This window comes from Microtus oregoni, unplaced genomic scaffold (assembly GCF_018167655.1).
Source record: "Microtus oregoni isolate MIOR12 unplaced genomic scaffold, Mior012 000025F_ref0000491, whole genome shotgun sequence".
Taxonomy (NCBI): Eukaryota; Metazoa; Chordata; class Mammalia; order Rodentia; family Cricetidae; genus Microtus; species Microtus oregoni.
This window is the reverse complement of record NW_024543084.1, coordinates 25,564,178-25,592,024: the sequence shown is the minus strand read 5'-3', so window position 1 is coordinate 25,592,024 and position 27,847 is coordinate 25,564,178. Positions and strand designations below refer to the sequence as shown.

General features: G+C 49.1%; 2 protein-coding genes across 19 annotated transcripts in view; one reads left to right on the top strand and one right to left on the bottom strand.

Annotated features, from left to right (window-relative positions):
- Positions 1-613: 613 nt before the first annotated feature.
- On the bottom strand, positions 614-27,671 carry Haus8 (HAUS augmin like complex subunit 8). Of its 2 annotated transcripts, none has more exons than XM_041674154.1 (11): positions 27,572-27,671; positions 15,083-15,132; positions 12,668-12,720; positions 8,192-8,258; positions 5,638-5,733; positions 5,289-5,398; positions 4,931-4,996; positions 4,689-4,847; positions 4,240-4,381; positions 3,109-3,271; positions 614-1,094 (listed from the first exon to the last, which is right to left on the bottom strand). In XM_041674154.1, exons 5-11 carry the CDS (start codon positions 5,717-5,719, stop codon positions 938-940), a joined length of 879 nt encoding a protein of 292 aa, XP_041530088.1. In that variant the 5' UTR covers positions 5,720-5,733; positions 8,192-8,258; positions 12,668-12,720; positions 15,083-15,132; positions 27,572-27,671; the 3' UTR covers positions 614-937. The 2 variants fall into 2 exon arrangements, with proteins under 2 accessions (XP_041530088.1, XP_041530087.1); XM_041674153.1 differs by lacking the exon at positions 27,572-27,671 and adding an exon at positions 26,981-27,135.
- Myo9b (myosin IXB) overlaps positions 27,377-27,847 on the top strand; it is an 88,138-nt gene continuing 87,667 nt past the window's right edge. For 9 of the 17 annotated variants that reach the window (XM_041674148.1, XM_041674143.1, XM_041674138.1 and 6 more), the window contains exon 1: positions 27,377-27,441. The gene's annotated coding sequence lies outside the window, so the exon portion shown is untranslated. The remainder of the gene's footprint in view (positions 27,442-27,847) is intronic. The other 8 variants (XM_041674152.1, XM_041674145.1, XM_041674146.1 and 5 more) reach the window with 2 other exon arrangements.

Genomic DNA, 27,847 nt, shown 5'->3' with positions numbered 1-27,847 from the left:
AAATGAAGGAAAAAATGTTGAAGTGTGATACAAAGAGATTTTGTTTGGAAGATCTGTAATCTATCAATTTCTTTAAAAAATTTTTTTTCTCCCTCTTTCTTCTCTCCCTCTCTTCCCATCTTCCCATACTCATCTGTGCTACATGTACATGCATATTTCTCTCTCTCTCGTCTCTCTAAAAGGCAAAGTGCCCTATCTAGGCCGAGTAGACTATTAAATTCAGATGCAGGGTTCTATTTAGTTTGGACAGGTCCCTGCCACAGAACAAAGTCAGTCTGTCCTAGTGCCATAACTGAATTCTACAAGTTAACAGCTTTTCATGAAAAGCTGCCATTTCAAAATGTCAATCAAATCTGAGCATAAGTGGGAACTCCTGCAGAAATAACCAGCTGCAGGTTTGAAAAACATTTTTCACTGAAAGTGGAAACACAAAAGGTGTTTGAATGGGATCTCTTTTCATTCCTGTAACAGTAGACAGCCATTTTCACAACATCAAGGACAGAAAGCAGAGGACAAAATTGCAAATAATGTCTTTTTCTTTTTAATTTTTTTTTAGATTTTATTTATTTATTATGTATACAACATTTCTTCCATGTATGCCAGCAGGCCAGAAGAAGGCATCAGATTTCATTATAGATGGCTGTGAGCCACCATGTGGTTGCTGGGAATTGAACTCAGGGCCTCTGGAGGAGCAATCAGTGCTCTTAACCTCTGAGCCATCTCTCCAGCCCCTGCAAATAATGTCTTGAAAGGGTTATTTGCAGGGGTGATGACTGATTCAAGTTACAAATGACAGAATTATTGGCAAATGGGTTCTCATTAATATGAAATTGTTTGTTTCTCATTACACGATCACAGTCTCAGACTGTTTTAAATTACACTTGAATGATTATGCCACATAGAATGAACTGTAGACTCAAGTTCTGACATTTATTCTCTACTTGTTTACAGCAGTGGTCATGTCTGTGGCCTCTGGACCGAAGTACCATTGGCCGCAGGCTGGGGTGCCCTGGGCCTCTTCCCAGGCTTCTTGGTTTATCAGGGCAGCCTCCTTGCTGGCCTGGGTGGAAAGTTCCATAGCTAAACCAAAGATCCTGTGGGCAGAAGAAAAAGAAGGGACAACTTCGCCTCTGGCCAAGAACTCTAAAGGAGATCTTAGAAAAACAAACTTGTTAGAGAAATAGGTTCTCTCCTTCCATACAGATCCTGGGGACTGAACTCAGGACACCAGGCTTTCCTTGCTGGCTGAACTCAGGACCCTAATGGTGTCTTTGGAAGTTAACAAGGGTGGCTGCAAACTTGGGGGCAAGTGTGCATGTGTCCATATGGTGCTGCAAACAGAAGCAGGGCCTGTGTATACTGAGTTCCCTCCGTCCCCAGCTCTCCCTCTTTTGAAGGAGACAGCACCTAAGATTCCTAGGCTGACCCTAAACTGATGACCCTCCTGCCTCTGCCCCCAAGCAGCTGAGACAGCTGACAGATCTGTGCCCCCAGGCCTAGCAGGAAAGAGCTGTGTGGCGAGCCTTGAATGCATCCTTCATCCTCCTGTTCCCCTGGGACCTCAGTGCCCCACACCCTCAACAGTGGGCAAATTTTATGTGAGGAGACCTTGTTGGTACCAAGCTAGATGTGAGATTCAGCCATTACCACATGGTCAAAGGCCAGGTGTCTGAAGACTTTAAGGAGCCCCTAGATGACGGAGGGCATGTGTCCAAGAGTGAATACCAGGTACATCTGTACTGCTCGGATACTGACAGGGGAAACTTGCGGCCATACAGTGGTCACAAGCACAGGGAGACATCCTCAGTCTCTGTTCCATGTGGGTGGTGGCTGACCCATCCTGTGGGCCAGCGCTAGGTACGGTGCTTCAGAATCCCTGAGAACTCCTATGGGTATCTCATTAAATGCATTTTTTTGGAGGTGGCCAAAATGGCTTGGTGGGTGAAGGTGCTTGCTTCCAAGCCTGCCTGATGACCTCAGTCTGATCCCTGGGGCCCACAAAGTGGAAAGAGAGAACAGATCCCAAAGCCGTCCTCTGACCTTTACACTCATGCCTTGGCATGCACGTGCCCAAACATAAAAATACGTAAAAAAAACAAAAACAAAACCCCAACACGTGTGATGTTCACACCTGCCATTCTAGAACTCTGCAAGCTGAGGTGAGAGGATTTCTGCACGTTCAAAGCCACACTGGGTTACAGATTGAGACCTTGTCTTAGAAAAACACACAAAACAACAATGTCCCTCAAGAAACCACCAGACTGGCTAGGCAGTGGTGGTGTGCAGCTTCACTCCCAGCTCTTGGCAGGCAGAGGCAGGTGAATCTCTGAGTTCGAGACCAGGCTGATCTACAGAGTGAGTTCCAGAGTGAGAAACTCTGTCTAGAAACAAAACAAAACATACAAAAAGAAACCCCCAAACATCCTGCTAAGACTGACTTCTTTTTTTTTTAATAATTTTTTTATATTTATTTATTATGTATATAATATTCTGTGTGTATGCCTGCAGGCCAGAAGAGGGCACCAGACCCCATTACAGATGGTTGTGTGCCACCATGTGGTTGCTGGGAATTGAACTCAGGACCTTTGGAAGAGCAGGCAATGCTCTTAACCACTGAGCCATCTCTCCAGCCCCTAAGACTGACTTCTGAATGATGTGTAACATGTGTTGAGCAACTGTCAGACTCAGAAAAGGCTCCCTCTGTCCCCTGCTGGCCCGGAGCTGCCCTGTCTAGGGCATGAGACTGAGTGTAGGATGCTTTCCTTGCCCGTGGTGACCTCAGGTCTCTACTGTCCCCAGTCCTACTCTGCTGGACTCTGGCACAGTATGAATCGATGGCTTCACTGCACCCAAGGTCCCAGTGTCTCAGAACTCAGAAGTGGGCTAGGAGTGGAACAGTGCGGTAGTAGTGAGGCACTCAATAGCTGAGTCCTCAAAAGCCCAAACAGTCTTCACCTGAGATGGCAGCTGGGCGGGGTTCCACCTCCAGCAACACAACTGAAAGGAAAGGGAGGATGGATAGAGGAGGGGAGGGATGGAGGGGAAAGGGGGAAGAATGGAGGGGAAAGGGAAAAGGATGGAGGGGAATGCGGGAGGTCTGACCCACACCTGTAGAGTTCTCGGTCCTTCTTGGTAATCAAGTCCCTGAGTTCCTCCAGCAGGCATGACACCTGCATGCTGGCATCTGGCACCTGCCCGCTGGCGTCCGGGGAGGAGATGCCCAGCTCGCCCAGGAGCTGCAGGGTGGTCTTTAGGACAGGCTCCAGATCATCTGTGGAGATACAGGCTGTTAGCAGGACTCCGGTGCCCAAAGCAGCAGCTGTTTGAGCTGTGCAGAGTTGGCTCTTCTCTCACACTCAGGGAACAGAGCCAAAGGGAGGGATCTTAGGAGATCTCACTCGTCCCTGGAGTGTGGGTGCCAAGTGCATGCTGGGAAGACAAACCCAGTGGGGCGCGCACAGGTGCTTCTGTGACTGCTGCCCAGGAGGCTCCTGTGGACCAGGGGAGCTGGGGCTTCAGGCTGCAAGCCGCTGCTCTGTTCTCTCACCCTCTGACCTTCCACTACCAGATGTGGCTTGGACCTGCACTTCCTGGCCTCCAGATCTAAAGTGCTGAGGTTCTGGTATCTGCAGCAGCCGTGTGTCCCAGGCACAGACCCGCACCACACACAACCCAGCATGGTCATGAGGGTTAAGGGACCTGTTCCTGCTGTGTCCTCACCTCACTGGAGTTGTGCTGGGTACAGACTTGCTAGGGGCAGTTTGATAGGAGGATCGCTACAGGTTCCAGGTCAACACTGTGCTCTTTTATGGAGCCAGGGTCTCACTGTGTTGTAGCTCAGGCTGGCCTGGAACTCACAGTCTCCCAAGAGTCAGACAATAAATGAAGGTCACTATACCTTTTTCATTTGTTACATAGCCCAGGCTGAGTAAACGCTGTGCAGCTAAAAAGTCCTAATGAGGATGTCTGCTCCAGAGAATCCCTCAAGTGACCTCTCAACACCCCCACCCTGTTGGTAGGGCCCAGGGCTCAGGGCCAGTAGATAGGTCACCCGGCCCCCAGAGTCTTCCAGCTGTGAAGTCCAGCTTGGGGTTGGAATCCTGACTCAGCTGCCTGTGTCCTACTTGTTCCACACGGGTTCCAACACCACCCCAGGGTAGAGGCACCTAGAATATGGTGCATGTGAGCCTTGGGGCTTCTTCCTGCTGAGGCAATGCCACACAGCAAGACTGTTCCTACCTAGAAGTTCCTGCCCACTTCCCTGCATGTGGATGCCCTGCACGGGCAGCTCATGTCGAGTGGCATCCAAGGCTGTGGCCAGTGTCTTGTATTGCTCCTTGAAGCGCTTTGCTACAGCCTCGAGAGGGCCCAGCACCTCCATCTGCAGGCAGAAGGGACACTGTAAGACACACCGCTCACTCGCACAAGAAGGGCCAGCCTCCAGGTAACAGGACCCCCTCTGACCTGCCCTGGACGGGGCCCTGTTGCTATGCTAAGCTCCACGGTGGGACAACATCAAAGCTGGCAGGTGCCAAGCATTCTGCAGACTGTGTGGCAGAGACAGGTGTCCCATACACAGTACTACACTCGTATCAGGAGCCTAAGCAGGGCGGGCAGAATGTGAGTGGTGGCATCCTGATCCTGGCTCCCTCATGCACCCCTAGCCTCAGGAGCATGCTCAAACCCACCTGGGCATCCAGGATGGTAGCCAGCTCCTGATGTTTCTGCTGGAGCAGCAGCTGGCGCCGCATCTCCAGCACCAGCTGCTGTAGACGCTCCTTCTCATGGCATAAGGCCACCAAGTCTTTCTCAGCCTTCTCCTCCAGCAGAGCCAGGTTGTTTTCCATCTGTGGGTAGCAAGACCAACTCAGGTGGGGTGGGGGAGGTGACAGAGGACACACGCTGTTTCGTGAGGCCCAGTTAAGCTCACCTTCACAGACAGCAGGGTCAGCAGCAGTGTCTGAGACTCCATCATGTCCATGGTCTCTTGCAGATCCTGTAAGGGTCCTGCTGTTCAGTTCCCAGTAAGCCATGTTGACCTGGCTCTTCCGGGCATGGCAGAACCCCAACCTCTGTGTACTTTATAGGTTCAAATACAAATAGTGTCCGCGGGGCTGGGGATGGAGTCAGGTCACATCTTGCCCAGAAGTGTATGGGTGTCTCCTCACTCAGTATATGGGCACACTGACCTGAGCAAAGACCCATGGACACCACAGCCCTAGCCTCCATCCTGGAGGACTGGCTGCCGAGAGTCAGACCTACCCACCACCCGCTCCCCCAGTGCTCACCTGTCTCTTCTTGGGAAGGCGTGTCTTTTTCTGAGTGGTACAGGACGTGGACTCAGCTTTCTTTGACACTGTCCTGTCTAGCTGGGGAGCCGTCCTAAACATGCTTGTGTCTAAAATAGACCATTTCATTCTTTCCCTTAGTTTTTGGAGATGCAGCTGCCGCCACCCCACCTGGGATCTGCCACCCTGCCTGGCAGGAGAGAACACCTGGGACCCACTCCCAGGCCTGGTGTGTATGAAAGGGACATGCTGGTCTCACAGCAGTGATTCAAAATTGCGACAAGGGCTGCCCAAAGCTGGGGCCATCCTTACAAGCTCGGCCTCCGAGGGGCTAAAAGAAACCGGTTACCTTTGATGGATGACAGGTCTAGGCAGGGCAGGGCTGTGCTGTGCCCTTCCAGCATGGTGGACTGCAGGCCTCCTGTTCCCATCACCAGGCTGTCTTCTGCCCAGAGAAGAATTCCATGGTCAGTGCCATTGGGCCCACACCCCTTGGTTCAATACATCTTGGGGCCACCAGGACTCTTTTTTCCAGGATGTGTGGGTGCTAGACTCTTGGGCCTGTGAGCTCCACAGCTGAGGCGAGGGGCAGCTTCTCAGGTCTCTTGTTCTTGGGCATAGACTACCGAACCGTGAGCTCGATAGCCTCTTTAATTGCCTTGTTTTTAATAAGTTATTTACTGTGTTGAGTGTGACTGTTTGGGCTGAGGTCCTTCCACGCTGGTCCTAGGGACTGAACTCAGGTCACCAGGCATGTAGCCAATATCTTTACTGGCCAAGTCATCTCACATGGCAGAAACCTTTTTATTTTTTTTAAGATTTTTTTTTTTTTGTGGGGCCACCTCCTTTAATCCTAAGGTCATATACACTTAATTCTAGCACCTGGGAGGCAGAGGCAGGCTGATCTCTGAGTTCAAGGTCAGCCTGGTCTAACAGAACTAAGTCCAAGACAAACCAGGATTATACAGAGAAACCACGTCTTGAAAAACACACTGCCAGGTGGTGGCGGTGCTGGCTTTAATCCCAGCACGGAGGAGGTAGAGGCAGGCAGGTCTCTGTGAGTTCAAGGCCAGACTGGTCTACAGAGCGAGTTCCAGGACAACTAGGACACCCAGTCTTGGGAAAAAAAAAAAAAGAAAAACAAACAAAAAAGATTTACTCCCCCACCCCCGTTTCTCTAAATATTACTAGATATACAATGTTCTGCCTACATGTATCCTTGCAGGCCAGAAGAGGGCACCAGATCTCATTATAGATGGTTGTCAGCTACCATGTGGTTTCTGGGAATTGGACTCAGAACCTCTGGAAGAGTAGGCAGTGCTCTTAACTTCTGGGCCATCTCTCCAGCCCGTGCTGAGCCTTCTCTCTAGTCCCAACAAATCTCATCTCGGAAGAACAAATTACCACCAAGCAGAATTTAGTGGCACACTCCTTTAGTCAAGCACTCAGGAGGCAGAGGCAGGGGGATCTCGATGAGTTATAGGACAACCTTGCCTCAAAAATGAACAAATAAAAACCTGTCAACTTCTAAGGCACAGGCATTCTGTTACAGCCACAGAAATAGACTAACGGGCACATGGTGCTATCAGGCTCAGTCTTTCTTCTTAGTGGAGGGCACATCCTTCCCTGCTGGACAAGCCCTGGGCTGGCTACACCCATACTCCACAATCTTCAAATCCTAAATATAAAAAAGAATCCATTCAAAGTGGTGACCTGTGAGAGAGGTGGGGAAGGACTCTATTTTCTGCTTTTACAGCAGGGCTGAGCAGGGAAGAGTCAAGAAACTTCATTTTCTACAGCCAGGTGGAGCGGTGACAGTGGCCTTCCAGGCTCCTGGAGCTGTGAAGTTAGTAGCTCCTATGCTCAACGCCCAACCTGGCACTTGGGAATTCAGAGCTGTCCTCAGCTACAAGGCAACTTCTGGGCCAATCGAGGGTACATGAGGCCCTGTTGAAAAAAAATGGGATGGTTGGCTGGCTGAGCCCATAAAGACACTTCCTTGCCTGGCAAGCCCGATGACGGGCTCGATCCCTGAACTCGCAGGAAGCTGGAGGGAGAGAACTCCAGAGTTGTCCTCGGACATCACATGTGCCAAGGCATCAGGAACAAGAACCAATGACGACAAAATGAGAAAAACAAAAACAAACAAACAACGTTCCTCAGCTTTGGTACTGCAGACCTCTGGGCCAACTAGATGCTAGCCAGGGGCATCCTGTGCACCAAGGGCCAACCAGCGGCTGTGGTTCATCCATCAGAAGCCAAAATCCAAATAAAATGTCTGCATACACCCTAACCCTAGTCAGTCCCTGTTAGGTGAGCACCTGTTTAGGCCAGGCAGGTCCTGACTCCTGACTGGCCCGTCTTCAGGCGGTGCTCACGCCGCACATGAGAACGTCCTAGCCAGGCTCATGTGCTGCTCTCATCCCTGCCTGGGAACAGAGAAATTTTTGTTCCTGTGTTTTGAGATAGGGTCTCATGCACACCCTGGTTCAATGGAGCCCACGTGGCCAAGGATGACTTTGAACTTCTGATCTTGCCACCACCTTCCAAGTGTCCAAATGTCAGGCACCCCATTGGTTATAATTTCTGTAGCATCCTAAACTGACAGCAAGTAGCAGCTCCTGGATCCGCAAGTAGTTCTGTGGACATATGGTTGGGCCTCAGACACTCTGGCTTGCTCCCATCACACACTTGAACCACATCCTTTCTGACAGAGACCCTTGATGCTAAGTTTTCACTGACAACCTGACACAATCTAGGATCACCTGGGAATTGAGGGACTGTTTGGATCAGGCTGGACTGTGGACAGTCTGTGATGGGTTGTCCTGATTGCCCTGAGGGAGGCCTGGCAGCTCCTTCCCTGCTGCCAGAGTCCCACCCCTCCAACCCTAGCCAGGACTCACCTTTGATCTTCTGAAATGTGCTGGGCTTTCTTCCCTCTGGTGACTTCTCTCCAGCAGACACAGAAGCCTGTTATGTAAACAGACAGTCAGAGGTCAGGCCACTTGACCTTTGATGCATTTGCTTAAAGGTCAGACGGAGAAGAGGAGTTTTGAGACGGCAAACACGGGACAGTCAAACAGTGGACAGCCACATTCATCAGACATGGGAATTAACGGTACACGTGCTGGACTGCCATCTCGATGGGTGTGTTTGCGTGTGCTGTGGAGGGGCTGGCGACCGACTTCCTATGGCACTCTCAGGACGTGCTGACTCCTACACAGGTTACTCTGGACTTCAGGAGACACTGACTTCTCCCTGGCCTAAGTCTACAAAGCTCACAAACAGCAGCGGCACCACCAGCAGCAGTTGGTGCCCGGCTGTCAGGTACAAGAAAGGCAAGGAGCACAGTGGGGGTTGTATCATGGTTCATTCTCATGCACCACTGGGTCTGGGGGCCCTCTGTAGGAAATAAGGAGGCAGCAGGATGGAACAGGAAAACTAAAACCTACTCCTTGTCAAAACTACCCAAGCCTATTCAGACTAGAGCAAAGAAGTTTGCCAAGTCTGAGGGTCACTCTGGGCAACCACCTGCAATGGCCCTAGGTGTCAGGCCAGCAGGCAGCAGACTCCACCCTGCATAGGTGCTGCCAGCCAGGCCCTCAAGGGCACAAAGAGAATCAGCTGTGAAGAATAAAGTGCAAGCTCCGTTTCTCGCCTGCCTGACAGTGGGGCTCTTGACCACCCTGGCCACGATCGCACAGGGACTGCTGTGGCCTTGGCTCCGGAACTCGGGGTCATCATGCTCTAAAACTGCTTGTGCCTGTGCCCTCCCCGCAGACCAATCTGCATAAGGGAGCACACACTCACGCAGACCTGGCTCCCCCGGGTGGTACTCCAGCCAAGGGCTGTGGGGTTTAGGGTCAGATACTGAAGAACCCACTGTGAAGGTAACTGGACAGAGTGTGACCAGGAGCTGAAGAGTTGACTCGGTGGTTAAGAGGAGAACTTGGATTCAACTCCCAGCACCATGTGGTGACTCCAGGGGATCCGATGTACCCTTCTCAATAGTGTGCTGGGAAAGGGCTTGCCTAGTGTGTTTGAGTCTTATATTCAATTTTAGCACCAGGAGCTAAAATCAAAAAGTTGGGCCAGTGGGTAAAGGTGCTTGCCACCAAGACTGCCAAACCAAGTTGATGCGCAGGACCCATGTGGTGGAAGGGGAGAATTAATTCCCACAGGCTGTCCTCTGACAACCATATGTACAGTTGGCCCGAACCCTACTCTAATGAATAAAAATGTAGTTACGTTTTTAAAAAGTCACCATGAATCTCATTCTTTGTACACTCAATGCCAATTAAAATGTTTCAAAAGCACACCCTTAAGAATTCCACACTAAAAGGGGCATGTGCCGAAGCCAGATGTCAGCCTCACACATCATACACGAAAGCCTGTGGGAACCCAAGAAGAGTCACAGGGTTCAGGTCTTGAGACCCCCATGCCAGCACGTCCCCGACGCTGACTCAGGATCCCATGCAGTCAATCCCCAGCAGGTGCTGGGCTCTGGCACATGAAGGCCTGAGAGCCATCAACAGGTCTGTGTACACACCTGACTGCTGTGGGATAATCTTTTTGTACACTGTAAAGATGTGTCTCTGCCCAATGCGCCTTTTGATTGGTTAAAAAGAACCCGAAAGACCAATAGCTAGGCAGGAGAGAACAGGTGGGGCTTCCGGGGAGAGAAGGGAACTCGGGAAGAATCAGAGGCTCTCGTACTTAAGCCGGGAGACTCTGAGGGAGTCAGCAGTACTGAGAGGGAACGAGCCACACGGCAGAATGCAGACTAATACAGACATGTTATTATTTTTTTTTTTAAGACAGAATTTTTCTGTGAAACAGTCCTACTGCCCTGGAAATTTTGACCAGGTTGGTCTTGAACTCACAGAGGTCTGTCTGCCTCCTGAATGTTGGGATTAAAGGTGTGTGCCACCACCACCACCAGGCAGAGCTAGTTGGGAACAAGTCTAGACTAAGGTCAAGCTTTCATAATTAATAAGAAGACTCTGTGCCATCATTTGGGAACTGGCAGTCTAAAGAAGGTCCAACAACATATGACCAACAATCGCGGTTGGATGTGGTGGCCCTGTCTTTAATTCCAGCCTTCAGGAGGCAGAGGGGTGGATCTCTATAAGTCACAGCAGGTAGGAATATGTAGAGAGACACTGTCCATAAAAGAAAAAAAGGAAGAAAAATCCATAATGGTCTTTTATTTTGGGGGAGGGTTGAGATAGGGTTTTTTGTATTTTAATAAATAAAGACTGCCTGAAGATCTGAGAGTAAAACAGTCCTACTGCGGGCTGGAGAGATAGCTCAGCGGTTAAGAGCATTGCCTGCTCTTCCAAAGGTCCTGAGTTCAGTTCCCAGCAACCACATGGTGGCTCACAACCATCTGTAATGAGATCTGGTGCCCTCTTCTGGCCTGCAGACATACAGACAGAATACTATATACATAATAAATAAATAAATATTAAAAAAAAAAACAGTCCTACTGGTCAGCCTTACAGACCAGATTATGGTGTCACACACCTTTAATCCCAGCCCTACAGAGGAATAAGATGGGGGAGACAGTTCTCAGACATAGTCTCATTCTGAGAAATCTGGAGGCAGGATTGCCATTTCAGACTGAGGGAGAGGCAAGAGCCAGTGGCTGGCTGTTTTGCTTTTTAGACCTTCAGACTGAAACCCAATTTCTGACTCTGAGCATTTATTAATCATGCTTCAGGGTTTCTCTGTGCAACAGCCCTATCTCTCCCGGAACTAGCTCTTGTAGGCCAGGCTAGCCTTAAACTTACAGAGATCCGCCTATGCCTGCCACCACCGCCTGGCTGGAATATTAATTGATCTTTTGAAAGCAAATTCAGAACTTGTGCTCAATGACACGAGAGCTGCTGCCTATGGCTGCTGACAACAGGCCACGAAAGCTAACCACTGAAAACCCTGACTCACTAGCGAGAAAATGTCCAAGGTGGAAAATACTGGAACAAACAATCCAGCAACAAAATGAGAATTTACTGGCCAACAAGCAGGGCTGTGTGGTGTGTGGTCTGGCAGTCACTTTGCAAGTCTGAAGACCTGAGTTTGAATCCCCAGCATCTACACAGAAACAAATCCACAAGATCCTCTCACCCTAGCAAGGGATGAGGAACACAAAAGGATCCCAAGAGCTGGCAGTTCAGTGAGATCCTGTCACAAAAGAAAGATTTCACTCTGGCATCCATCCATGTGTATATGCATGGTTGTAAAACCTGCAACACACACACACACACACACACACACACACACACACACACGAAAAAGAACAAGGACCAATGCAGAGCAATGCCCACCACCAACTGCCTTGGAGACACCTACTAAAGTCACGGAAGTGTGCCTGGGAGAAACGTGTAATGGTGTAGCAGTTCAGGAGGAATGGGAGCACACAGCACAGCCCGAGCACCCCTTATCCACAACTGAAATCAGGGAAAGGGCTGCTCAGCTGGAAGCGGCTCCACTCAGGACCAGCCCTTCTGAGATCCATTCAGCCTCAGGAGAAAGCAGCAGGCTAATGTTACCATGACAACAGACACTCAAGACTCCAGCCAGACCAAGGTCACCTGATGGGCTACCAGAACCAAAATGCCTTGTATAGACACATGGGGGCACTGTGGCCAAGCCTTCAAGGCAGCAACAGCCACAAGGTGAATGGAAGCAGGGATAAGTAGCTTGGGAAAGCTGTCTGCAGGGTGATGTGAGAATCCCTTCCTTTAAACCAGACTTCCAGTCACAGCCTCAGGAATCCTGGGAACCCTCACCACACTTCCTGGGGCACAGGCCAGGCAGATGGGAACATAACCTTCTGATTGTCATAAACCAAGCCTGTGCTCAGCAGTGCTGCCTGGCCTTGACAGACAACCAGGAACTGGATCCTGTGCTCCAGGGATGTGTCACCACAGGGATGAGCCTGCAGCTGACCCCAACATGTTTCCCCCATTCTTGCAATGCACTGCAGCTTTTGGGGCCTCAGGAAGACCTGCCAGCCTTGCTTATTGACAGCTGAAAAAGTATCACACAGGAAGATGCAGAAGTGAACGTCACCCCTGCCAGCTGTGCCTGTGGCCCACACCGAGTGCTGCTGTCAGTGCCCATCACTCAGGAGCCTCCCGGGTGTGGAGGGATAGTGCTGGAGGACAGATCTGACAGAACAGAGGCCCCCAGAGCAGGAGGGGCAGAGGAGGTACATACGACTGATGGACACTGGTGTCACTCTCACCAGGGACTCAGGACTGTGCCCAAAACCTGGAGGCTGCAAAGGCCCCAGTGGTGTCTTCCAGGATCAGGCTGCAGCTGCCACGTGCCCTCCACCCATTCCTAGTGGCTCCAAGAGTAAAAGACTCCATTACCTTCTTAGTTTTCTTCTCATATTGCAGGTATCTGGACTCAACCACTCTTCCTCCTGCAGACGACACAGTGTTTGTTAGAGAAGAGGAATACTGCAGCATGAAGACATAGAGCATGAGCAGGACCCCACAGTGGAGAGCCGGGGCCAATGACAGGAAAAGCACCAGCCTTACTGCCCGCTGCAGACTGGCTCCTTCAGTCTCCCCATGCATGCACATGGCAGCTACTGCATCTAGTACCTTCACAGGACACTCAATGTTCATAAGACACTGATGGAACGTCTCTTGTACGTGAGTCCTTGGAGTAGCAGCAAGTGCCATGTAAGTTCAAAGATAGAAATATTCTAGACCGTGAAAGCCAGGGGCCAGTGGGATGGCTCATTGGGTGGAGGGCTTGCAACCAAGTCTGATGACCTTGGTTCGCCTCCCAAGAGCCTTCCTCTGACCTCTATATGCGCACCTTGGTATCCCCCTCACCTTCAGTAAATAAGTGCAATTTTTTAAAAAAGGAACAGGAGAGATGGCTCAGTGGTTAAGCGCTTGTTGCTCTTGCAGAGGACTGGAGTTAGGGTCCCAGCACCCACAGGGATGCTTGCAACTGTAACATCAGTTCTGGGAGATTCAACACTCTCTCTGGTGTCCAAGAGCATCTACATTTATGTGCACACCCCCTCCCACTTACCAAAACACAAAACAACAAATCCCACAGCATTCTGGGTCTACCCCTCTCTGGTGGAGTCCATCTCTGTTTGTGCTTCAGTACAGTAAAGCTGGGCTGCCCACCGTGGTCTTAGTATTCCCACCTTCCTATCTTTAAATCAGAGGGATAAAGATCCACTCCTGTAACCCTAGATGATGTTAACTGTTGTGAGGGAATGGCCATGCTGGCATGGATTTGGGGGTTCTCGCTGAGATCCTGAAGAGGCTCTGAGAGCATAGATAATGGACGTAAAAGGCCAAGTCAGACTCTGCCTGGGGCTTGTGCCAGGAAAAAGCTTGGAAAATACAGCCCAGATGTAGGAATCTGACCCTGGTTCAGTTTAAACGTGTTGAGCCTGCAGCCAGGATAAACAGGCCCACAGGTCTATGTGCCCAGGCCAGCTCCCAGACCCTGTTTGCCAACCATGGAAGACTCCAGCTTTCTCATTACATCTGGTCTGTGTTTGTTTGTACCTCGACCACTCATGTTTCTCAATTAAATGAAGCTAGCAGATTAAAAAGTAACAATAAAGTTAAAGACAGGAGAAGAGCCCACAGCAGCCCAGGGGCAGGGAAGCTGGGGCACACGTGAGCCATGTCAGACTCTGTACCTTTGGGTTGGGGAGGCCTATGTCCATGCTCTTTCCTCCCCACCCACTCCAGCCTTTATCACGGGTGGGACCCTCATGAGACTCACGTACAGATCCAGGCCCCCTTGGCGGCGGCTGGGGCGTCTGGCCTGGCCAGTGTTAATAAAACCAGGCAGCACGCAAACATGTCATAGGTTACACACAAAACTGCCAGGCTGGGGTCACTCAGTGGCACGGTGCTCAATTGGCACAGTGAGGGCCCCAATTCTACTTCTGCCATCACAGTAAACAAACAAACAAAAAATCTGTTGAGGATATAGGTCAGTGGTTAGGTGCTTGCCTAGCAAATGTGGGGCCCTGGGCTCCATCCCTAAGACCAAACCCCAAGCCCCAAACCCCACCAGGTCCAGTGATCACTGTCAACCCTGAGGGTCCGAGTTTAGTCCTCTGGACTCCTATGGTGCAATGAGAGAAACAACCACCCAAATTATGCCTAACCCCATGTGTATGGCACGTGTGCTACCTGCCCCACACGAAGTGTAACACACACACACACACACACACACACACACACACACACACACAAAAGGAGCCTATGAGGCTGAGGAGCACTTGCTCTTCAAGCACCCACACCGGGCAGCTCCACAGGTTTCTGAATGAACTTGGATCTGTGGCCTGTGCACATCTAGAGCTACACTTTCGAGGGACTTCAACTCTCCAAAGGATAACTACAGTCACACGACACCTCAGGGACAAAGACAACCCCGAGTCCCCAAAGGCATGCCACTGAGCAGTGGAAGTTTCAGACTTGTCTCTGTCTCCCCTGCCCCCAGAACCCCTTTCATGAACTAGATGGCACCCGGGAGGTTGAGGCAGGAGGATCAGGAGCTGACCGGCAACCTGGGCTCCATGAGACTTTCTCAGAGAACAGTAAGGTTCAGCATGTAAGGCACTTGCTTGCTGCCCAGCTTGATTGATGACAAATTGACTCCCACAAGTTCCCTTCTGACTTCTATACTCATGATACAATATGCACACCCCTCCAAAGAGATCAATACACATGTAATAAAAAAATTAAACAAAAATCGTTGATGAAGACAAAACAAAACACTTTCCTTAAAGTGCTCACCTTGTACTCTTCTTCCTTTTGTCTTGGGGGCACCAGTGGCTGCGGGCTTCCTACAAGAGAGAAGAGAGATGTGCTATTCATCCAGCTACAAGATCTGCAGAGGCCAGAGCCACCTTCTGTCAGCTGCAGCGGGGCATGTGAAGGTCGTCCCTAGACAAGCAGGAGGTGGAACCCCCACAAGACCAGCTTCCTCCTGAAGGCAGTAGAACACTGGCCCACAGGGATCAGAGCTTCCCGACCAGGAAGATCCCTGTCTCATCAGGCTGGTGTGACAACAGCCAGAGAGGTGGGAGGGCTTAGGAAGGGCTGGGGCTGAGGATTTGCAAGCACAGGGGCTGGAGAAGACAGGAGGGAAGAGTCCAACGGTAGGGATGAGATGGCAGGTTGGGGAGAGGACGGTGACACAGCCTTTCTCTGCAAAGCGTCAGTTTTCTAGGCTCCCCGGTCACTGTGTCAAGACCAGCAACTACTCAACTTTGCTATTCTAGTACCAAAGCTGACACAATGGGTGGGCCATGTGGCAACAAAACTTTGCTGACATAGCACATTTTGGGTCACACATCGCTCATATGTCACCAAATAGTTGTATTCTCTAAATATTTTTCATTTTTATTTATTCTGTGTGTGTCTGTGTGAGTGCAGCTGTGTAAGTTCCACCATCTGTGCATACCGTGGTGCCTGCAGAGAGGTTAGGGGACAATCTCAACATAGGTCACGTTCCACCTTCTCATCCACGGCTGCGTATACCAGGCTAGCCAGTCCTCACCCCTGCAGACTCTCCTGTTTGGCCTCCCAATTCCCTGTAGGGTGTGCTGGGAGTGCAGGCACTACTGCATCCAGTTTTTACGTGGCTTCTGGGGACACAAACTCAGGTTGTCAGGCTGTTCAGTGATAATTAACACACACACACACACACACACACACACACACACACACACCCCACAAACAGGGTCTCACGCCACAGCCCAGGCTGGCCCAGGGATGGACAGACAGTTCGCAGGATAAAGAGTTTGCTGCTCTTACAGAGGACTTGAGCTCAGTCCCCAGCAGTCCAGCTCTGGGGGTCTCAAGCCTCTGCTGCTGGCTTCTTCCTAAAGCCTACAGATGGTGGGGGCTTGGCCTTGGGAAGCAGGGCAGGTGCACCTGCTGTGGTCCCTCAGGATGCCCTGGGGTCTGCCCATCAGTCATGGAGGCCTCAGCAACATGGCCTTGACCTGTCCTATGCCCATCACTACCTGTGTAAAGAGCTGGAAGTCTGAGGTGTAGCGCTGGTCAGGAGGCTCCACCCACCGGCCTCTTAAATCTGATGCAGTATGTGGTGCTCACGTCCTCTGACACACAGGAGGGCAAAGGACGACTATTGTAGTTGGGTCCTGGGAATCCTGAGGCCATGAGGCTTGGTGGCAGCACCTTTACCTGCGAGTAAGGAAGCTGGCCTGGGGCTGGGTGTGGTGGTGCAAGCCTATAAGCTGCAGAGGCAGAGGCAGAGGCAGAGGCAGAAGCAGGTGGACCTCGTTGGGTCAAGTGTTTAAGTGAGGGGCCTACTTAACTTATCATCTCTCAGCATCCCAGTGCCTGTCACAGAGCCAGCCTGGCAGGCATACCCTGCCCCTACCCTAAAGTTCCCCAGCTTCTCTTTTCTATATAACTCAGCCATTTTGTCCACTTGGTCTGTACGTTTCTAGTGCTCTCTTTGCTCCCTCTCTCTCTTCTCATGGCCTGATTCAGGCTGCTGGGCAGGATCAGTATGGACTCTTCCTGATGCCTCTGGCTGTACTTTCCCTCATATCTACAATAAATCTTCTCCTCAACCATATACGTTGCAGCAGTCATGTCCTCATTTTTCTTTTCTTTCTTTCTTTATTTTATTTTATTTTATTTTTGGTTTTTGGAGACAGGGTTTTCTGTGGCTTTGGAGCCTGTCCTGGAACTAACTCTGTAGACCAGGCTGGTCTCGAACTCACAGAGATCTGCCGGCCTCTGCCTCCCGAGTGCTGGGATTAAAGGCGTGCACCACCACTGCCCGGCTATTTTTTTTTTTTTTTTGAGACAGGATTTCTCTGTTTAAAAGCCTTGGTGAGAGCTACCTGCCTCTGCCTCCCAAGTGCTGGGATTAAAGGCCTGTAGCACCACTGCTGGGCCACGTCCTCATTTTTCATTCAGATCTCTGTGATCTGTGAGCTGGAAGCTCACAGGGTCTCCACAGGGAGTTCTGTGACAGTGTGCTAGTATTCTTTGACTTATTAAAATATTCCTTTTAATCGTCTTACATTTACTAGCATTGGTAAGCTGTAACTAATTGGATAAAATACATGCCTAAATTTAGCTCATATGTCCAGTTTAAATATAACATTTAAATATATTCTCAAGTGCCTTTACAGATCTGAGAGTACCGCATTTGACAAGAGAGCTTCTAACATAGACATGCCAGCTCCCACGGCACCCTATAGCTCCTCCAAGAAGATACGTGGTTACAAAGATCTTCCTCCTTGAGGCTTGCCTTTGGGTTTGGCAAAGACACCCACACCCCAAAAAGCGGCCTTCCACCTCTTGAGCTTCCTGGATGCCACCCAGGGACTCGATCTTCTCATCCTGCCAAGACAGGTGGACTAAATCTTCCCCCCACAGGAAAATCTTGGGGCCTCTTGTAGCCAGCAGCTAACGGCAATCACTGCCTCCAGGTGATGTTCTCCGAGGACTAAGGAGAGACTTGGGATTGCCTGCGTAGCTAAAAAAAGGTGTCTCATTTTTGCCCATTTATCCCCTTAGATCTGTCTAATGGCATTTGGTGACTTAGGGTACTGTTAACTTATTACTTCATCCATGGCATTTGACAACTTAAGGTACTGGTAGCTCATTACTTCATTTGAAGTTTCCTGCTAAAATACAAACAGGTGTGCCTCTTTCAAGGCTTCATAGTTCAGATTAACAGGTGTATCTTAAAAATCCAGAGTTTCCAATTCCCTTTAATTGTCTTCTAAAATGCGCAAACCTTTTAACCTAAAGCAATAGCCTTTTGCTATGACACCAAGATGAAAATCTGTTCCAGTTCTCTTACAGATACCTACAAGTTTCTGGAAAAAGTTCTAGTGCTGTATCAAAAATCAGGTCTGGCCGGATCATTGGGCTACCAGGCGGCGCTGTTTTGGTGCTGAGGAGTTCCATCTGGACGGGTGAGTATGTGCTATCCAGGGGCGGATTGTCCCGGAAGAGAGCACAACCCCCCCTCCCCCAGCTCCTTCTGCAGGGCTGTCTTTCTTACACACAACCTCCCCCTCCCCAAGCCTGCGTTTTCTGCAAGGTCCTTTGCTCAGGAACAGTTTTCTGCTCCTACACTAAGGCTACCACCCAGAGCGGTGAGTGCCTGCCTACCGGGCAGGCCTCAAGATCCCCTGTAAGGGAGCCCAGGCACCTTCAGCTTGTGCTCCACGGTCTCCTGTGCTCTCCTGGACCCCGCCCTGCCTGCTACATTCTTCCTTTTGTCCACGGATCATTGGGCTACCAGGCGGCCCTGTTTAGGTGCTGAGGAGTTCCATCTGGACAGGTAAGTGTGTGCTATCCAGGGGGATTGTCCCGGAAGAGAGCACAAACCCCCCTCCCCCAGCTCCTTCTGCAGGGATGTCTTTCTTACACACAACCTCCCCCTCCCCAAGCCTACGTTTTCTGCAAGGTCCTTTGCTCAGGAACAGTTTTCTGCTCCTACACTAAGGCTACCCACTCAGAGCGGTGAGTGCCTGCCTACCGGACAGGCCTCAAGGAACCCCGAAAGGGAGCACGGCGCGCACCTTCAGCTTGTGCGGCAGGGTCTCCTGTGTTCTACTAGTCGCCGCCCTGCCCCCCAAGTTCCCCCTTTTGTCTGCGGGTCTTTGGACTACCAGACGTCCATGTTTTGGTGCTGAGGAGTTCCATCTGGATGGGACGGTTCCTGCTTCGACACTGAAGAGATACACCCAGAGAGTCAGTCACAGCAAAGACTGGACCAAGATATCAGGCCTCTCCTGGCTCCATTTGAAGGAAGAGATGGGAAGGCACCAATGCAAGAATTTCTCAAACAACCTGAAAGGCAACATGACATCACCAGAATCCAGGGATCCCAAAATAAGAAGAATTGTACACCCTACTCCAGAAGAATTAGAAGAAATCGACTCAAAAGTTAATTATATGAAAATAATAGAAGATCTTAAACAGGAGGTGAAAAATTGCCATAAACAATTAGAGATTACAAACAAAAAGGTAGAGGAAATGAATAAATTGCTCAAAGATATCCAAGAAAACCAAGAGAAACAAGAAAAAGCAATCAAACAGGTAAGGCAAGCGGTTCAAGACTTGAAGAATGAAATGGAAGTAATGAAGAAAACACAAACCGAGGGAAGGATGGAGATGGAAAATCTGGGTAAACAAACAGGAACTACAGAGACAAGTACGACCAACAGATTACAAGAGATAGAAGAAAGAATGTCAGACACTGAAGATACCATAGAGAAAGTAAACACACTGATCAAAGAAAACAGCAAAACCAACAAATTCTCATCACAAACCATTCAGGAAATCTGGGACACAATAAAAAGACCAAACCTAAAAATAATTGGGATAGAAGAAGGAGAAGAAGTACAGCTCAACGGTCCAGAAAATATATTTAATAAAATTATAGAAGAAAACTTTCCCAGCCTAAAGAAAGATATTCCTTTGAAGGTTCAAGAAGTATACAGAACACCGAATAGACTGGACCAAAAAAAAAAAAAAACATCTCCTCGCCATATAATAATCAAAACACAAAACATACAGAATAATATCACTTAATGTCAATGGACTCAACTCACCTATAAAAAGGCACAGGCTAAAAGACTGGATACGAAAACAGGATCCAACATTCTGCTGTTTACAAGAAACCCACCTCAACCACAAAGACAGGCACCTACTCAGAGTAAAGGGCTGGGAAAAGGCTTATCAAGCAAATGGACCCAAGAAACAAGCAGGTGTGGCCATACTAATTTCTAACAAAGTTGATTTCAAACTTAAATCAATTAGAAAAGATAGAGAGGGACATTTTATACTCATAACAGGAACAATTCATCAGGATGAAATCTCAATCCTGAATATCTATGCCCCTAATATAAAAGCACCCACGTATGTAAAAGAAACATTACTAAAACTCAAGGCTGCCATCAAACGGCACACACTAATAGTAGGAGACTTCAACACTCCTCTCTCACCAATGGACAGGTCAATCAGACAGAAACCTAACAGAGAAATAAGAGAATTAATGGAGGTAATGAATCAAATGGACTTAACAGACATCTATAGAACATTCCACCCAAATAGGAAAGAATATACCTTCTTCTCTGCAGCTCATGGAACCTTCTTGAAAATTGACCACATACTCGGCAACAAAGCAAACTTCCACAGTTACAAAAAAATATTCGTAACCTCCTGTGTCTTATCAGATCACCATGGATTAAAGTTAGAATTCAACAACAATGCTACCCCCAGAAAGCCTACAAACTCATGGAAACTGAACAGTCAACTACTGAACCACACCTGGATCAAGGAAGAAATAAAGAAAGAAATTAAAGTCTTCCTCGAATTCAATGAAAATAAAGAAACAACCTACTCAAACTTATGGGACACTATGAAAGCAGTCCTAAGAGGAAAGTTCATAGCACTAAGTGCCCACTTAAAGAAAACAGAGAAAGCACACATTGGAGACTTAACAGCCCACCTGAAAGCTCTAGAAAAAAAAGAAGCAGACTCACCTAGGAGGAGTAGAAGACTGGAAATAATCAAACTGAGTGCTGAAATCAACAAAATAGAAACACAGAAAACAATCCAAAGAATCAATGAAACAAAAAGCTGGTTCATGGAGAAAATCAACAAGATTGATAAACCCCTATCCAAACTAATCAAACGGCAGAGAGAGAATATGCAAACTAATAAGATCAGAAATGAAAAGGGGGACATAACCACAGACACAGAGGAAATTCAGAGAATCATCAGATCTTACTACAAAAGCCTGTATGCCACAAAACTGGAAAATGTAAAAGAAATGGACACTTCTTTAGATAAATACCATATATCAAAGTTAAACTAGGACCAGGTGAACAATCTAAATAGACCTATTAGTCGCGAAGAATTAGAAGCTGTTATCAAAAACCTCCCTACTAAAAAAAGCCCAGGACCAGATGGTTTCAATGCAGAATTCTACCAGAACTTCCAAGAAGACCTAATACCTATACTCCTTAATGTATTTCACAATATAGAAACAGAAGAGTCATTACCAAATTCCTTTTATGAAGCTACAGTTACTCTGATACCAAAAACCACACAAAGACTCAACCAGGAAAGAGAATTACAGGCCAATCTCACTCATGAACATCGACGCAAAAATCCTCAACAAAATACTGGCAAACCGAATCCAAGAACACATTAGAAAAATTATCCATTATGATCAAGTAGGCTTCATCCCAGAGATACAGGGCTGGTTCAACATACGAAAATCTATCAATGTAATCCATCATATAAATAAACTGAAAAAAAAAACCATATGATCATTTCATTAGATGCTGAAAAAGCATTTGACAAAATTCAACATCCCTTTATGATAAAAGTATTGGAGAGATTAGGGATACAAGGGTCATACCTAAATATAGTAAAAGCTATTTACAGCAAACTGACAGCTAACATCAAACTAAACGGAGAGAAACTCAAAGCCATCCCACTAAAATCAGGAACACGACAAGGCTGTCCACTCTCTCCACACCTCTTCAATATAGTGCTTGAAGTTTTAGCAATAGCAATAAGACAACATAAAGGGATCAAGGGGATTCGAATTGGAAAGGAAGAAGTTAAACTTTCGTGATTTGCAGATGATATGATAGTGTACATAAGCGACCCCAAAAACTCCACCAAAGAACTCCTACAGCTGATAAACACCTTTAGTAATGTGGCAGGATACAAGATCAACTCCAAAAAATCAGTCGCCCTCTTATACACAAAGGATATGGAAGCAGAGAGGGAAATCAGAGAAGCATCACCTTTCACGATAGCCACAAACAGCATAAAATATCTTGGGGTAACTCTAACCAAGGAAATGAAAGATCTATTTGACAAGAACTTTAAGGTATTGAAGAAAGAAATTGAAGAGGATACCAGAAAATGGAAGGATCTCCCATGCTCTTGGATTGGGAGGATCAACATAGTAAAAATGGCAATTCTACCAAAGGCAATTTATAGATTAAATGCACTCCCCATCAAGGTCCCATCAAAATTCTTCACAGATCTTGAGAGGACAATAATCAACTTTATATGAAAAAAACAAAATACCCAGGATAGCCAAAACAATCTTATACAATAAAGGAACTTCTGGAGGCATTACCATCCCTGACTTCAAACTCTATTACAGAGCTACAGTAATGAAAACAGTGTGGTACTGGCATAAAAACAGAGAAGTCGACCAATGGAATCGTATAGAAGACCCGGATTTTAACCCACAAACCTATGAACACCTCATTTTCGATAAAGGAGCTAAAAGTATACAATGGAAGAAAGAAAGCATCTTCAACAAATGGTTCTGGCACAACTGGATGTCAACATGTAGAAGAATGAAAATAGACCCATATCTATCACCAAGCACAAAACTCAAGTCCAAATGGATCAAAGACCTCAATATCAATCTGAACACACTAAACCTGATAGAAGAGAAAGTGGAAAGTACCCTACAACATATGGGCACAGACATTAAGGGCAACCTTGAATAAATGGGACCTACTGAAACTGAGAAGCTTCTGTAAAGCAAAGGACACTGTCACTAAGACAAAAAGGGAACCCACTGACTGGGAGAAGATCTTCACCAACCCCGCAACAGACAAAGGTCTGATCTCCAAAATATATAAAGAACTCAAGAAACTAGACTTTCAAATGCTAATTAACCCAATTAAAAAATGGGGCACTGCTCTGAACAGAGAATTCTCAACAGAAGAAGTTCAAATGGCCAAAAGACACTTAAGGTCATGCTCAGCCTCCTTAGCGATCAGGGAAATGCAAATCAAAACAACTTTGAGATATCATCTTACACCTGTCAGAATGGCTAAAATCAAAAACACAAATGATAGCCTTTGCTGGAGAGGTTGTGGAGGAAGGGATACCCTCATCCATTGCTGGTGGGAATGCAAACTTGTGCAACCACTTTGGAAAGCAGTGTGGCGGTTTCTCAGGAAATTCGGGATCAACCTACCCCTGGATCCAGCAATGCCACTCTTGGGAATATACCCAAGAGATGCCGGAAGCCGGGTGATGGTGGCGCACGCCTTTAATCCCAGCACTCGCGAGGCAGAGGCAGGCGGATCTCTGTGAGTTCGAGACCAGCCTGGTCTACAGAGCTAGTTCCAGGACAGGCTCGAAAGCCACAGAGAAACCCTGTCTCAAAAAACCAAAAAAAAAAAAAAAAAAATTAAAAAAAAAAAAGAGATGCCCGATCATATGACAAGGGCATTTGTTCAACTATGTTCATAGCAGCATTATTTGTAATAGCCAGAACCTGGAAACAACCTAGATGTCCTTCAATGGAAGAATGGATGAAGAAAGTGTGGAATATATACACATTAGAGTACTACTCAGCGGTAAAAAACAATGACTTCTTGAATTTTGCATGCAAATGGATGGAAATAGAAAACACTATCCTGAGTGAGGTAACCCAGACCCAAAAATATGAACATTTGATGTACTCACTCATAATTGGTTTCTAGCCATAAATAAAGGTCATTGAGTCTATAATTTGATATCCTAAAGAAGCTAAATAAGAAGGTGAACCCAAAGAAATCCATACAGCTATCCTCCTGGTTATGGGAAGTAGACAAGATTGCCGGGCAAAAAATTGGGATCTTGGGGGTGGGATGGGAGGGGGGTAAGGCGAGATGGGGAGAGAAAAGTGAGAAGGGGAGGATGGGGGGAACTTGGGGAAAAAGGAAGATTGGGATAAAGGAAGGTTGGATAGGGGAGCAGGGAAGCACATATCTTAATTAAGGGAGCCATCTTAGGGTTGGCAAGAGACTTGGACCTAGAGGGGCTCCCAGGTGCCCAGGGCGATGTCCCCAGTTAGTTCCTGGGGCAGCTGAGGATAGGGAACCTGAAATGACCCTATCCTATAGCCATCCTGATGAATATCTTGCATATCACCATAGAACCTTCATCTGGCGATGGATGGAGACAGAGACAGAGACCCACACTGGAGCACCGGACTGAGCTCCCAATGTCCCAATGAGGAGCAGAAGGAGGGAGAACATGAGCAAAGAAGTCAGGACCACAAGGGGTGCACCCACCCACGGAGACAGTGGGGCTGATCTATTGGAGCTCACCAAGGCCAGCTGGACTGTGACTGAAAAAGCATGGGATAAAACCGGACGCTCTGAATATGGCGGACAATGAGGGGTGCTGAGAAGCCAAGGACAATGGCACTGGGTTTTGATCCAACTTCATGTTTTGGCTTTGTGGGAGCCTAGCCAGTTTGGATGTTCACCTTCCTAGACCAGGATGGAGGGGGGACGACTTTGGACTTTCCACAGGGCAGGGAACCCTGACTGCTCTTTGGACTGGAGAGGGAGGGGGAGAGGAGTGGGGGGAAGGGGAGAGGAGTGGGAGGAGGGGGAGGGAAATGGGAGGCTGGGAGGAGGCGGAAATTTTTTTTTTCCAATAAAAAAAAATCAGGTCTGGCCGGGCGGTGGTGGCGCACGCCTTTAATCCCAGCACTCGGGAGGCAGAGGCAGGCGGATCTCTGTGAGTTCGAGGCCAGCCTGGTCTACAAGAGGTAGTTCCAGGACAGGAACCAAAAAAGCTACGGAGAAACCCTGTCTCGAAAAATCAAAAAAAAAAAAAAAAAATCAGGTCTGGTAATCTGGTAATAATAATTAAAAAAAAAACAAAAAAACAACTAACAGTCTTCCAGAGCCTGTTTTTTTTTTAATATTTAGATTTATTTATTTTGTATACAACATTCCTTCCATGTATGCCAGCAGGCCAGAAGAGGGCATCAGGTCTCATTATAGATGTCCGTGAGCCACCATGTGGTTGCTGGGAATTGAAATCAGGACCTCTGGAGGAGCAGTCAGTGCTCTTAACCTCTGAGCCATCTCTCCAGCACTCCAGAGCCTGTTTTAATGCCACCCATTTTCACACATATTTTACAGGTCACTCTGGCCATCTGGGCCAAGACCAACTTACAAAGCGCTCTCCAGACAAGGCCAACACCTGCACCAGCTCCTGGGACTTCACCACTGGTACCAACTCTCCTGGATCAAGGACACCTAACAACTAAAATCTGGTTTTATCTGCTAGTGTGTCCCACTTGTACACCCGAGCCTCACCTGTACAACTAGGGCACTTCTCTGTCCCATTCTTTCTGGCAGTTAATGACTTCCCATGGCTAGCCCCATTCATAGGGCCAATGATAACAAATGCCACCTGCCTTCTCATCTCCCTCAACCAACAGCTGCCTGAGGTCTCCAGGATGACAGTAAACGGGAAGCTGCTCCAGCCAGGCCTCTCATGAGCCCACCAACTCCCCCCTTGCCAATGTCACTCCATGCTCGCAGGAAGTAGCCAGACCTGAGTAGGGTCCCTATATCCAAGAGTCTGGGATGTTTGGGTGAAAGCCTCATCCCAGCCCCTGGCATCCATTTCAAGCCCCCTCCCCTGGGAAAGCCCACCAAGCCTCCCCAGGGAGGGGCAGGACCACTCCCACAGGGTTTTTAGGCTGCCACTCAAAATATGAACACGTGGTCTCCCCTTCTCTCTCTTCCCCTCACCATGCTTTTCTGGTGCCACTCAGGAGCGCTGCATCAAACATGGGCATCTTTTATTCAGTCTAATTTGGTCTGATTGAAATTATTTGTGTTGGCAGAGAGGCTCGTCTAAGAAATATTACTAACAAAAACGAAAACTGGCCAGGTGGTGGTGGCGGCGCACGCATTTAATCCTAGCACTAGGGAGGCAGAGGCAGGTGGATCACAGTGAGTTCGATGCCAGCCTGGTCTACAAGAGCTAGTTCCAGGACAGGCTCCAAAACTACATAGAAACCCTGTCTCGAAAAAAAAAAAAAAACCAAACACAAACAAAACAAAACAAAACAAACAAAAACAAAAACTGGTTCATTTGAGACACGTCCTCAAGTTGGTAACTCAGGCTGTCCTTGAACTCGGGATTCTTCCACCACCACCTCCTGCCTGTGCTGACTGGCAGGCTTCTAGTGAAGCTCGGGTGGGGTGGGAGAGTTCTTGACCCGTCACCTGTGGTTGCCACTAGCATCAACCCGCCCAGGTGTAGATTTTTATCAATTTCCAGACCTTTACTCTCAAGCGATTATTTTGTAACTCCCCGACTCTTCCCTTATCATTGCTACAAAACTCCTTTCAGGAAAGAAGTAAACCTGAAATTCTAAGAAAAATACCGATCGAGGCTCCAATACTTCCCAAGCTCACTAACAAGAATGAATCCCCGCAGTGCTGTGGTGCAGCAGACTGGTCCAGCTGCTGCTGGGGGGGCACCCTAGTCATCCCCGCAGGAAGAGTGGCAGGAACTGGAGAGTTCAAAGCGAGCCTGGGTTACAAGAGACCCTGTCTTGGAACCAAAACAGAACAAGTAGCACACACAACTCAGGAGGTTGAGCGCGCCCCTAGATGCAAAAGCTAGGAACCGTGAGGGTAAGTTACCTGCTGCCAACACCAAAGTACCACGCACAAGTCCACTCTGAGCCACAGAGGAGATGCTCAGAGCCTGGGCCTCCAGGCTGGGAGGGATTCGGGGAGTGGCTCTAAGGAGCCCCGTTCTCCCGCTCGGGCACCCGTCAGCCCAGGCTCTGGCCAGCCCTCCGGTGCCCCTAAATCCTGCCCTACTGCGCCCCCAACTCACCCCGCGCCCCGCTCCGAGGAGTCCGCCATTTTCCCGCCTTCCACTCGAAGAGCCGCTTCTAGGGACTCCGCCCGCTAGGAGGCAGGCAGGACCGCGGAGCGCCGGGGCGTGCCAGCGAGCGACGCCGAGGAGCCGGCTTTTTTGGGAGCGCGCTCGGAGGGGGCAGGGCTCTGTAGCTGCCCGCCACTCGCAGCTCACCGGAGCTTGAAAACAGGGCCGCACGAACAGCAGGGGCGTGGCCCTAGTGGGCGTGACCCGGAGCGCCCCTCCTCCCTGGCGCGCTGCAGCCCTCCCCTCCGACCCCTCCGGAACCCGGAAGTGGGAGCGCGCGGGGGGGTGGGGGGAACCGCGGGCGAGGCGAGGCGCGCTGGGGCGGGGCGGCCTGGAGCAGCGGGCGGGCTGGCGGGCGTCCGGGCGGGGAGCCGGCCGGGGACCGGCGGCGCGCGGCGGCCGAGGTTCAGGTGAGTTCTCGCAGCGGTTCTCCTGACCGGAGACCCGAGCCGGGGTTGGTGCTGGTGTCCCGGGGCGCGAGGGTGGGACGCGGCCTGGGGGTCGCGGGGTGACTGATGGGGGCGAGGCTTTCGGACTTACGCAGCTCGATGGCGGTGGCGCCTTTGAGCGGCGGCTATGGAGAGGACGTGGCTGAGGTGGCCACTGAGTGGGAAGGGTCTCAGGAAATCGAGGAGGCCAGGAAGGCGGAGCTGAAGGCCCGAGCTGGGGAAAGAGGCGTCTAAAGCGCGGTCCTAGCTCTCGGTGTCGCCGAGGTGTGCCAGGCGGCGCTCAGAGAACTGGACAAGGTCCTTGGCAGCCCGCTATTGGGAGTGGAGCGTGCAAAAGATGGGCCTCGAAAGCCATGCAAGAACAGCT